The sequence below is a fragment of the Rhagoletis pomonella genome, unplaced genomic scaffold (genome assembly GCF_013731165.1).
Source record: "Rhagoletis pomonella isolate Grant_MI unplaced genomic scaffold, Rhpom_1.0 Rhpom_scaffold_00009, whole genome shotgun sequence".
NCBI classification, from domain to species: Eukaryota; Metazoa; Arthropoda; class Insecta; order Diptera; family Tephritidae; genus Rhagoletis; species Rhagoletis pomonella.
In genome coordinates, this window is record NW_023458563.1 from 22,696,978 (window position 1) to 22,710,566 (window position 13,589).

At 39.6% G+C, this 13,589-nt stretch overlaps 1 protein-coding gene across 1 annotated transcript; it reads left to right on the plus strand.

Annotated features, from left to right (window-relative positions):
- Positions 1-94: 94 nt before the first annotated feature.
- On the plus strand, positions 95-1,544 carry LOC118745442. The gene is made up of 3 exons (XM_036478895.1): positions 95-311; positions 450-1,484; positions 1,534-1,544. Exons 1-3 carry the CDS (start codon positions 95-97, stop codon positions 1,542-1,544), a joined length of 1,263 nt encoding a protein of 420 aa, XP_036334788.1.
- Positions 1,545-13,589: the final 12,045 nt, after the last annotated feature.

Consider the following 13,589-nt stretch of genomic DNA (forward strand, 5'->3'; position numbering starts at 1 on the left):
TTCACAAAAGGTAAGTTTTTAACAGCGTGGTCCTTTGAGTACCATTTTACCCGCCATATGTTAAGTAGGTTAGTAGTTGAATCTTACAGTAATCATGCCGAAAAAAGCTGAACGAAGGCAATGGAATGTGGAAAACATGCGAAAGGCTATCGCAGCTGTAAAAAACGACGAAATGGGAATTTTACTGGCCTCAAAAACATTCCAAGTCCCACACACAACATTGCAGCGTATGGCTAGAAGCCAAAAGCCTTCAGAGGAGCTTCTTTCAACAAAACTCGGCAGGAAACCAGTTTTCAGTCAAGAAATAGAGAGTGAGCTTGTAAAGTATTCTTTGGAGATGGAGTCTCGCTTTTGGGGGCTGACGAGGCTAGATTTGCTGTCCCTCGCATTCCAAATTGCAGTGAAAAACAACATTCCAAATAAATTCAATGTTTTGGCAAAATGTGCAGGAAAAGACTGGTTTAATGGCTTTTGTAAAAGACATCGTGAGATATTGAGCTTGCGTAGACCAACCAGCACTTCTTTCGATCGTGCAAAAGGATTCACGCGTCACAATGTGTCTTCGTTTTTCAACTTGCTGGAAGATGAGTATATTAAACATAATTTTTCAGCAACTCGCATTTGGAATGTTGACGAAACGGGGCTATCAGTGGTGCAGTCACGTCAACCCAAGGTTATTGCACAAAAAGGAAAAAGGCAAATAGGCGCCATGACCTCCGCAGAACGCGGATCCCTCATAACCGTCATAACGTATATGAGTGCTGGCGGATCCTTTGTGCCTCCATATTTTATTTTCCCAAGGAAGAATAGTCATCCGCTTCTTATGAAGGATGCACCACCAGGAGCGAAATTCTCATGCCATCTGTCTGGATGGGTGCAAATACCAATTTTCACAAATTGGTTCAAACACTTCTTGGAGTTCACAAAGCCAACTAAAGAAGAACCGGCTTTACTAATTTTAGATGGGCATTATAGCCACACGCGAAACATAGAACTAATTGATTTAGCTCGTGAAAATGGTGTTGTTATTTTGTCATTGCCACCACATTTTACACACAAAATGCAGCCATTGGACAAAACATTCATGGGCCCACTTAAAGTATATTATAGTGACGAAGTAAGGCGCTTTACTCGAGAACAAGCACGCAAAGTAACTCTATATGATTTAGTGGGATTGTTCACAAAAGCATATTTGCGAGTTCAAACCAGTCAAATAGCTTTAAGTGGATTTATAAGTACTGGAATTTTTCCGTTCGACAAAAATATTTTGGCAGAAGCAGATTTCATAGCAGGCGAAATAGAAAACGAGCAAACAGAATCCGCTCCCATCCAGGATGTCGATAAAGAAATTCCTATGCGAAATTCCCAAGTTTTACCGTCAATATCGGATGACTCCGTGGCAACTACACGCACTGGATTATCGCCATGTATTTTTCCACCGACTGGGCCTAGTAACTTAGTATCAAACAATATTGTAAATGCAGGTAAGCACTTGATCCATTGGATTTATACAACCTTGTCTGCAAATTTCAGTTTATCAGTAGGTAACATTTCTTCGAACATAGCTGCAAAACATTCTACACCCTGGAAAATCTCTCCGCCACCAAAAATACGGAGAATCGTTAGTTTTGACCACATCTCGGTGTAAAGCGGAGCTACAAAGAAGCATAGCAAAAATAACCACACGAAATACCACCAAGAATACGAAACCAGTCGAGTCTAAGAAAGCGTGTCCTTCTAAAAAAGAACGGCGGGGGTCATCTAGCGACTCCGATCAAAGCATAATTTTCGCGGAATCTGATGGGACTGAGGAATTCTCGGATGTTCCTCCCTTAAAAGACACTGAGTGCAATTTCTGTAATAAACGCTGGGGAGATGACACAGAGGCACAAACATGGACTTCGTGTTTGCAATGTGAAGTGGTCTGGGCTCACGACATATGCATCCCAAAGAGAAGTGCCATATTTCTTTGCTACTCCTGCATATAAAGCTTATAGAGACTTTGTTTGCTAATAAAATAAGTTTTATGTAATATAAGGACTTATGTTATTTTTTATATTAATTTTAGTTTTTTTGTAAGCCTTAAAGGCTTTTCTGAAATCCATACGAAGCCAGGGAGGCAATATTGTTAATTTAAATTTACGTGCTTAATAAAATTGTTCACATATTTCATTTTTTTTGCATTTAAAGCATTTATAAATATTTTTTCTAAACCCTTAATATTGTGTTGGTAATATGGTATACCACATTACCCGCATGTTTTTCAAAGTTCCACTTTTTTACTTTTTTCAGATTTTTCATAATAAATTCTTTATCATACATTGTTATGAATTTTTTGTGGAAAATTCATATAGCCAGTATTTCAGTGGTGACGTGTATCAAATTTTGAGAGCTTCGGACGTTTTCCTTCGTAGTTATGATTCAAAAAGAAATAGGTGTTCCATATTACCCGCACTTACTCTAAACGCCACGTCCGCCCGGCACTATTGTGGCAAGGGTTAAGGATCACGACCACCTTATTACTGAGCTAGCCAGGGCAACCACAATGGTGGCCTGACAAGGGGCGACACGTGTACGCGACAAAGTTAAAATGGCGCGCAAACAAAAACCTCCGGAAATAACACCAGCGCCGTAGGTTGAAATTGGCGCCTAGTGGGCCTAGCCCAAAGCAGCACAATGAAAACGCATATCGAGCATAGGTACATGTATATGTATATACATGCATACAAAGTTCGTGTATAAATTTATTTCAGCCTATAAACAGATTTTTGTTATATCGCTCAAATAAAAGGGTCTGGTTGGACTTTATTCTCCTCCTAAACAGATGGCTTGCTTTCAGCATTAGTGCGGGAGATCAACCGTATCTGTATTAAGAGGGTTGCAGGATGGCCAGACCCCGGCAATAACCCTAAGATGGCATATGAATAGTCTAGGCTATTAGCATCTCCATCCACAATGCATTTTTTTTATGGTTCATGTTTTTTTTTTGGAAAGTAGTTTCCGGATGTAAATGTTTTTTTTTGCCTTTAATCAAAGTCCTAATACATGCATAAAGTATTAAAGCTGCTTTGTATTTTAAAGTTACGATACGACCGCAACTAACAACTCAGTTACGATGCATAACCATATTGATTATATTTGTTTCTTAACTTAGATTTTTTTATAATTTATACCGAAGGGGCATATTGTTGCTCGTAGAAACGACGTATCAGTGCTTCAATCACTCCCCGAAAAGGATTTGGTCAACCGATCCTCAAAACCCGGACAGTCATCTAAACTTCCCCCATTTTTATGAAATCGCATAAGTCAATATCGATCCAAGAATAATTTTTACTTCTCTTCGTCGTAAATAATAGATTTTTTTTTGGCAAACATTTGTATATTTGAATGACGCGTGCTCACACTGCTTACAATACCCGAGCGAACACAAAAAAGCGAATATGCATCCACCAGGGAACGTGTCTCCACAAAAGGAGCAAGGCACCAACGACCCTGCCTTCAAAGATCTATCAGATCGCATAGGGGGCAATAATAACGCTAGGTCAACTGTTAGTGATACAGTGCAGGGAAGTTTAAATAATACATCAGGTACAACTAAGAATAGTAGGTCCGTCCAAACAGAGTGAGGCCCAATCAATACTCTTAACGCTACCACAACCACCTCCCTTGACTTTTCCCCACCCTCCTCCAACTACTTACGGCGAGACCAACCGGCTTCCCATAAGCAATTCAACCAAAGCTCGTGATACCCGAGATGAAATAGCACCGGTTCTAAAAAAATGATCGCGGAAGCACAAAAGTGCCTGATGAGCGAAATGCGCGAGAACCACGATCCACCACTAGTTCGCCAACCACCAACACTAGATGCAGCAATCCCGGCAGTCTCCTCTGAAAACGGGCGTCCAAAGTTTGTAAAAGAGAGCAATAAAGATGTTAGCCGATTGGATATTAACATAGAAAAATGGGGGATAAATTATCAGGGTAACCGAGGTTCAATATCAGTTGAAGATTTTCTGTTGCGGTTAGAATATCTGATAGAACAATACGCGTGAATGGTATTGGCTCTATATTAGGTTGCATGGTAAAGTTGATTGGCCTAGCTTGCAATTCGCATCACAACGCACCGACTTCCAGCGTCTGAGGGAGTTGACAGAGCGGAAGCACAGACCTGGTGAATCCATAGACGAGTATTTTCACGTGGTGGGTATACTGCGCTCGCGACTAAGATATCCAATTCCGGAGTACAAGATTATCCGATTAGTGAAAGGGAATTTGCCCGAATCGTTGGCTAATATAGTATATCCCATTGCCGCGTATTCACTCGAGCATCTGCGGTTGGAATGTAAGGAAGTGGAACGGTATTTTCCGCGTAGGGATCGCATGCTAACAAGTGGTTTTATTTCGCGCTCAAAACACATCAATGAAATTATGTCCATCGAAGATGAGGAACATTTCTCTCCCGGTGAAGAGGGTCAAGTCACCGTGGATGAAATACGCCACCAACGCGCGGCTAGACAGCCAGCTGGACGCAGCAAGGTATCGTGTTGGAATTGTGGTGCGGAAGGCCATTTCTTCACCGATTGCATGTCCATGTAGCGCCGAATATTTTGCTTAAAATGTGGGAAGTCAGATGTTATAACACCGAAATGTCCGGTATGCAACCCAGCGAGAAACCCTTTACGAAACGCCATTACGACGCACCAGTAGATGCTTCGACCAACACACCAACAGCCGACGGGCTAAGTCGTGAGGCAAAACCACCTGGAAGTACAACAAATATTAGCATTTTCGATAAAATCAAAAATAACACAAAGAAAGAGTTGCCCAAAACTGTGAGTATGCCATCCTACGAAGAACGAATGAGGAAGTATTTGGAAGCACGCCAACGACTTTTCACCGACAGTGCTTTGATGGGACGCAGAAGGGTGTCGTCGAAGGTTCAAAAGGTGCGTGATAGCTTTCGACACTGTAAGTTGCTGCGCCGAAATGTTGTGTCGTCAGTAAAGAGCGCAGATCGAAATTCAGGGCATTCTTACACGCGGATTGTTAGATCAGTAAGCATTCTGGGCCGTGGCTGTAGGAATTCATAGAAGAACTAGATGCCTAATTGAACGGTAAGTTTCCAGTGTAAAAACGGCAGGAGGGCGCTGACACAATGTGTTAGGCAAACTCACCTTACCTGTAAAGTAGAAAGATACTTAGGGGTGGATTTCTGGCGCGCATTCCGGTTGGTTCCAGATGTGATATCAATAGATGAAATCAACTTCAGCAAATTAGAGCGCGATTTGGTGTCCGAAGAGTAAAAGAACAGGCGGCGTGTCTTGCATATGCTTTCGGCGGAGCAAAAACAACGTCTACAGTAGGTGGTCAGCGCCTTCAAAACTTATGAAGAACAAGGCACCTTGAAAAGCATTCCATCAAGCTGGCCAACGATGCGGTGCCAATCAAAGACCGCCACTACCCTTTGTCCCCGGAAATGCAAGCGATCGTTAACGAAGAAGTAGATAAAAGGTTGGAATTAGGCGTGATCGAGGAAAGCGAAAGCCCCTGCAGTAACCGCGAGACAATTGTTCGTAAACCTGGTAAAAATCGCCTCTGCCTCGACGCGCGCAAACTGAATGCTGTAACCGTAAATGACGCCTACACGCTGCAGAACATCGAAGGCATACTCAGCCGCATCGACGAGACCCACTTTATTAGCAGTGTTGATCTTAAATTCGCTTTTTTGGCAGATTGAGTTGGAGGACAAATGCAAACTATACACTGCGTTCACGGTACATGGACGGCCCCTGTATCAGTTTGTAACAATGCCGTTCGGTTTATGCAACGTCGCGCAGCGTTTATACCGACTAATGGACCGCGTAATTCCTCAGAAACTTAAAGGAAACGTTTTCATATATCTTGATGATTTGCTGATCATTGCGCCTGATTTTGATTCGCACCTCCAAATCCTAAGCGAGGTATCCACCTGTTTTAAAGATGCGAATTTAACCATAGGATTATCGAAATCTACATTTTGTTTTAAACAGCTGCCTTACCTGGGGTATATCGTTGATGGCGATATGCTTAAGACCGACCCTGAAAAGGTTAGAGCGATCCAAAACATTCCGATACCGAAAACGATCAAGCAAGTTCGAAGTTTCCTCGGAACTACCGGCTGGTATAGGCGCTTCACAAAAGACTTTGCTGCCATTGACACCATTGACAGACCTGCTGAAGACGGGCCAAAAATTCGAAGTGAATACGCAAGCCCTGGAAGCTTTCAATAACTTAAAGAGAGCGCTAACGAGCGCACCTATGCTTAAACATCCCGATTTCACTAAACGATTATTTGTGCAATGTGACGCGTCTGATTACGTTGTGGGCGCTGTGCTATATCAAAAGGAAACCGATGAATCGTAGAAGCCCATCGCGTACTTCAGGCAAAAACTCAACGATCGCCAGCGCAAGTACACCACCACCGAAAAGGAATGCCTCGCCGCTGTCATGGCCGTCAAAAAGTTCAGGCCGTATATAGATATGATGCCAGGTGTTGGTGAAGACGGCCCAAGCTAGTGCTAAGCGACTGCCCGACCTAAAAGTAGAGGATGGTCTTTAAGAAAGCTCTAGTTAAAGATGTTGAATGTGAGGAGAATGAGTGGAAGCTGTGGGTGTCTGGGTCGCTCAAACGCTCACTGTGTAGAAATCACCGGACATGGGGGTCGCTTCAGATGCTTAAATTTGTTGTAAAAAGTGGACATACAAGAATTTACATTGATCAAGGATCGATTAGATGACACCAGAGGTCTTCTGAGGAGGGTTTGTAGCAAAAACGGTATATTGAAAGTATCTATATAAAAATACGCCACAATAAAGTTTTGAACCCCTTTTTTTGAGGGCACCGTTCTCTTGAAAGGAAATTCTGAAATTCTCATATCGTTTACCGTACCGTACTTATGGAGAAAAATGGTAGGTTTTGGAAAAGGGGCGTGGCATCTCCTATACAAACCGAATTTCAAATATCGCTTATCTATGGAACCGCTTTTGCTAACGTACTTATGGTGAAAAGTGGTTTGTATTGGAAAAGGGGATGTGGCACCTCCCAAACAAAATGCAATTTCCATATCGCTTTTCTCTGGAACTACTTATGATAAGGTTATGGATACACCTACATCTGCAAATCAGAAAATGGCAAGAATCATTCAATTGGGAAGAATTTTCTCCCAGATTTCAAAACGCATTGAAGTAATGTTATTTCGTGGAAAGGTTTTTTGAAGGGTTTTTCTTCCGATAGGGGGTTCAGGCATTGAGAGCTATCCTAAAAAATCCTATTTATGGTCACATTTCCTTCATCATTTGAATACTTGGTACCCAAACGTGTGATGCAAAAATATAAATTTTTGGCCCAGTCCTGAAAAAACTCGTGTGAACACCTAGCTTCTACCGAATCTGATGAAGAGAAAGAGGAGTTTATGTAGATGTTGGAAATATAGTTTTTAACCTTCCCAAGGGCTCTGAGACCAATATATTCGAAAAACGTATTTACAGTTTAAATTAATTTTAAAGCTTTACACTGCAAAGAAAACAGTATTTCAAGTTTGAATGTAAAATTGTTTAATATATTCAATTATTTTTTAATGAATATATAACTTACCATATTTGTTTTTTTTATAAATATTTTTTGAGTTATGTCTGCGAAATGTCACTGTCAGAGTGTGAACTTACATCTACAAAGTTCGACTTTGTTCACATATTTTGACGAAAAACGCCTAATTTTGACACAATACTCTAACTACGTACCTCATCACATATTAATTGTTTTTATTTCATAAAAAAGAGCATCGATTTCTATGCCAAATACATTCTCTTCAGCGTTCTGGCACACCACTGTGATAAACAACAGACCACTTTTTAAAAATGTAATATTTATTTATTTATTTATTTGAACAAAAGTGGTGGTACAAATAAGATAAGAATCTTTTTAAAGTACATCAAATTCATTTGGTATTTTATTACAGAGTAACATATTAAATTAAATTAAATTAAAATAAACTTAGCACTAACACAAAACATAAGTAAATCCTTAACTAATCATAAGCACAATTAAACATATACATAGGTAGAAGAAAATGAGTTCAGAGAGACAGATGAAAGGAAAGAAAGAATATTATTGCGATCACACTCATCGCAGTGATCCAAAATAGTTGTATATTAGCAATTTGTAGTTACCTCTATTTAACACAGACTTGACAGACTCTGGTATATTATTCCAAAGTCTCACAGCGTTGATGAAAAACAATCTCGACGAGCTAAGATAGGTGTATTTTGGGACAATTAGATCGTGACGTCTACTGGACTTACTCAGTTTAAGATTTTCATATAAGTACCTTGGAGATTTCCATTCTAATAGTTTATAGATAAATATGCAGTTCCTGGCCGCAGTGTAGTCTACGATACTGCAATCCAAAATCTTATTTTTCCAAAGTGATATATGGTCAAATTTCTTAACATATCGCGTAACGTTATTAAACAAGACATTGATTTTGTGAGAGGATACGGAATCGAGCTTACTATATATAAGCTCAGAGTAAGTTATATGTGGCACAATAAGTTGTTTTGCCAACTTGCGTCTTGTTTCCAATGGAGTAAAATCAGCGGACATTTTCAATCTACGCAAAACGGCATACACATTACTAACAACACTATTAACATGGTCGAGACAAGTCAACTTAGAGTTTATCACATATCCCAAATTTTTAATTTTGTCTTTGAACTTAATAACACTACCACCAATAACCAATTCCGGTGTGTTCTCAACATGTACCACGCTGTTACATATCGGCAACACAAAGGACTTTGAAGCATTTAAACACAGACAATTATTACTAGCCCATCGCGAAATAGCAGACAAATCATTATTAACTTTAAAACACAAATCCTCAACAAGACCAACACGACTAGACAAATACACCTGGATATTGTCCGCGTACGCGTGCACATTGACAAATTGACACACAGAGAATACATCATTGACAAAAATACTGAACAACAGAGGTCCTAGGACAGACCCCCGTGGGACACCCATTGTGACAGTTTTAAAACTAGAGCAGGCATTCTTGCTTCTTACTTTTTGTAGCCTGCCTTCAAGATAGCTCGTCATAAATTTTATGGAGTTGTCCGAAAACCCAAAGAAAAATTTTAATTTCTTGCACAGATGGTCATGGTAAACCATGTCGAATGCCTTAGAAAAATCTAAGAGGCAAAGAAGAGTCAAGTCATTATTGTCAAAATGTATCCTTATGTCGTCAAGTATTTTCATCACAGCAGTGGAGCAACTATGTTTTGGCCTAAACCCGGACTGAAGCGGTGATAATAAATTGTTTTGCTGGATGTAGGACGAGATTTGCGCTGCCATTAAGGACTCACATACCTTTGCAAGCACTGGCAGTATGCTGATCGGTCTAAAATCACTGGGATTCATGGCCACACTCTTTTTGGCGACTGGGAGTATGACAGCCTTTTTCCACTCAGAGGGGAAACACGAAGTCGTAAAACAATGATTTAGTATGTGAGTAATCGTACCTACAATGAATGGCAGTGCGAGTTTTATGAACTTCAGTGAAATCCCATCTTCACCAACAGCATCAGACCTAATACCAAACACAGCCCTCAGAACTTCGCCTTCACTAACTCCCTAAAATTGAAATTCCTTTTCAATATTACTCTGAGTCCAACAGGTTCGCAAGGTTTGAGGAGCAGTATTACTTTTCCCAGAAGAGGAGAAATATTCATTTATAACATTAGCATCTAAGCCACAGTCAGGTTTCAAACTTCCGTGGACCTTTAGATTTTTTAAGTTGCGCCACCAAACCTTAGGCGGAATTGATGGGTCCAGCTTGGCATTACAGTAATTACGCTTCGCCTGTCTTACGATAACAGTGGCATTATTGCGAACACTTTTATATTGAGACCAGGCAAAAACTGTCATTACCTTTTTCCATTTTACATGTAGCTTGTTACGTTTACTTATAGCTCGGCGTACTCTTTTATTAAACCATGGACAAGATTCATTAACAGCCAACATGAGTATTGAATAAACTAGTTAAATTTGTATTTAAGAAGGTAAGTTTTTTATCCACAGTGTCACAGAACCAACAATCATCCCAACTAACTTTTGACAGGTCATGACAGCTCATTAACATGAATAGACTTATAATCACGACACATGACCGTGGCACTAACAGAAGGACGATTAAAAACACATTTACAGTGCAAAAAATTAAGTCATGATCAGATACAAAACCTATTTGGTCAAATTTAAGAACATGATTAAGGCTAGAGGTGATAAAGTAGTCCAGTAGGCTAGGATTTGAGTTATTGGAAAATCTCGTAGGTAAAAGTTTGTTCACTACTGCTAATCCAGAAGTAGATACATGTTCACGTAATTTAACAGCATAGGAATCATTCAGTAGGAGGTTCACATTAAAATCACCACAAATAACATAAAATTCATAGTCAATTAAATACATAGACATTTCAGCAAAAAACGAGTCCAACAAATTACTTTTATGGGGATTATAAATGCACGACACTAATATACTTGTTATACCATCTGAGATTTCAGCAATAATAAACTCCGTTTCTGAACTGGAGGATACTGTCAAAGGTCGAATTTTTAGGTTAGATTTGCAGTTTGCAGATTGCCACACCTCCTCCTCTTTTATTTCTCCGGTCATGTCGCCCTATATTATAGTTTTGAATGGTGTAGTAAAAATCGCAAGTATCGGGACTGAACCAAGTTTCGGATACACAAATTACGTCAACTAAGGACTCGTCAAAAACACTTCTGACGTAGTCCAACTTATCTCCACTGAGATTTCGTGCGTTAAAATGGACCACATTCAACCCTAGAGCTTGCTTGCATAAAATGTCTAGCAAGAGACTGTGGTTTTCACCAACACTGCAGACCTTATTGTTAACTGGGTTCATCGTTACTAATTGTAAACAGATGGGAGGTAACTACAAGCACATACGGGCATTTCACTTGCATATGTGTGCAATGGCAATACAAAACAAGATAAGAAAAAGATTTTTCACTGTAAGTATAGAGATAGATAAAGGAACAGTAGGGATTTGAGAAGAGATGTAGTAGCAATTTAAAATATATATGTATAGAAATAAGTCATAAGCTGCCAGCCGCAATCCGTTCGACATCACCTCTGTTGCAAACTTTTATCGCATCTCCCTTTGACTGAACGCGAACAAAGACATTACCGCGAATTGAGAAGACCGACGACAAGTGCTTCTGCTTTTTAAGCTGCAAGGCAAACTGAAGAGTTTCGCGGTTACTTCTAGAAAGACTCTCATGTATATGTATTCGCTCATCAATGTCACGTCCAATATCCCGAAGAGTAATTCCTCTCTTATTCGTCTTATAAAACTTTGCCAGCGCCATGAAGAGTAGTGATCGATCGCTCGAGGAGACGCACTTAACGATTACTGGCGTATTTTTGGTATTTGCATTGCTTTTGCGAACGCGAAAGGCTGCGCGAATGGGAGGAGTATTCAGTTGAACCGCTTTAAAAATGTCATTAAGTATTTCACCCAAATTCTCATCACGTATTTGGGGCAGGCCATTAATGATTATGTCGTTAGCGACAGAGGCATTTTCATATTCTGCGATGTTTGACTTCAACAGCTGCACCTCCTTCTTAAGGTCAGCCACCACCACATACTCACGCTCTGTTTTTGATAATCTACCCTCCAGATTCGAAACTCTCTTCTTGACAGCTTGTACGTCAGCTGCCAACTCACCAAATTTCTTCATCATCCTCTCCTCGAACTCTTTCATGCCAGCCGTCAACTGGCTTACTATACTCTCCATCTTCGCCTCTATACGTAAGAGCCATGTTGGAGGATGGTCATTTTTATTTTTACTCCCTTCTTCTGTTTGAGCCCAAGATTTTGATGGCGATAGGTGATTAGTACGCGTGTTTCTGATATTCACACTGGTTGATCGCGTACCCATATTGAGTTTCATGCAGAAGGGCTTTCAAAGCTCGCAGGTAGATGGCGCTCGCAGCAGTATGACACAAAATGAGGGGAAAGAACAGCCTATGAAAGTGTACCTGATGACAGAACAGCTGTCAGAAGAGCATCTGATGATCAAACAGCTGATGAAAGTGGAGGTAAAAACTGGAACTGTATTGCTTCGGTGCTATGCGGTTTTTGTTGGTGATTATTACTTTGTTGTTTGTTGTTTGTGTATTTGTTTATGATTATTTATTGCTTTTTGATTCTATTTGACTTGTTCGAAATGAGTATTTCACCAAATAAGCTTTATGCATGTAAATATTTCTACTTTCTGCATTCGCTTGTAGTTCCGTGTTCACTGGACAAGTTATCTTACAAACGAATCACTTTATCTTTGAATATTATTACACTCTACACCACAGTTTTGCTTAGCACGTCCGCACTCTTCGCAGACAGAATTTGATATGTATATGTAAATAATATTAAATTTGTTATGAGAAAACCATCTTCTATTTCAAGTCAGATATACATATATGTTGCTTTGTTATGTTATGTTATGTCTATTTGATTTGCGTAACTTTTAAGAAAACAAAGTTTCAAAACATCAAATTGGACCTACAAAAAAAACTACTAAATTTGGCTTCAAAACATCAACGGATAATTTTTACTATGTTATTGGACATTTCTTAACAAGTTGGAATTATCAAAACATCAAAATTCCACTTTGATTTTTTCGGCTAATGTCAAGCCAACAAAAATGGAAAAAACATGATGCTGATTACGAATCCGTAAGCATAGAGTTTTCATCAGCTCCAGATTTTATGAAAAATGAGGTCAAACTGTCAAAAAATCGCGTTTTTTGCAATATTTGAGAAGCTGTAGCAAAGAAACAAAGGGTGGTAGAACCTTCCACCTGGCTTAGATTAAAGCTAAAAATCTCGAATACCATCCCTGAAAATTCCTGCGCCTTTGCTTGATGGTCACTTATAGTCATTTAATGAACAGGAAAAACTGATTTTGCGAAGTTTGAGTACCTACCGCAATTAAGGTGATAGAATCTTACACTTAGGCTCAAATAAGGGCTTGGACTTCTAACTTCAATCCCTGAAAATACCATTCCTGCACCTTGGTCCTAAAGTCACCTATAGTCATTTATTGAACAGCTAACACTGATTTTGGTACAATATTTTTTTTTTTCAATTTCATAATTTTCTTTTCTTCGCTTCACTTGGCATTTCCAATTGGCGTAAGTTGATACAGAAGAGAAACGACTAGCGTGCTTTGTTGAACTCGGCCAAAATCGCTTAGGCGGCTACAGTGCCAATTAAGAAGAAGAAGAAGGAAGGTTCTATCACCTTTTGTTTCCTTGCTAAAGCTTCTCAAATATTACAAAAAACGGAATTTTTTGACACTTTCACCACGTTTTTTTTTTCAAAATCTGGAGCTGATGGAAACTTTAACATATAAAGAGAAGCTCCTTCTTCTTATAAGAGGTGATCTCGCGAAATTTTGGACACCTACTGCCGACTTTCGATATATTAAGGGAGCATGGCATCAACCATACACAGGCCCGTGGA

Excerpts from the sequence above, each read along its gene's own strand:
- LOC118745442 (XM_036478895.1), top strand. The coding sequence starts at position 95 with ATGCCGAAAAAAGCTGAACGAAGGCAATGGAATGTGGAAAACATGCGA. Across the intron at positions 312-449 it reads TTTCAGTCAAGAAATAGAGA|GAAAAGACTGGTTTAATGGC; the intron begins GTGAGCTTGTAA and ends CAAAATGTGCAG.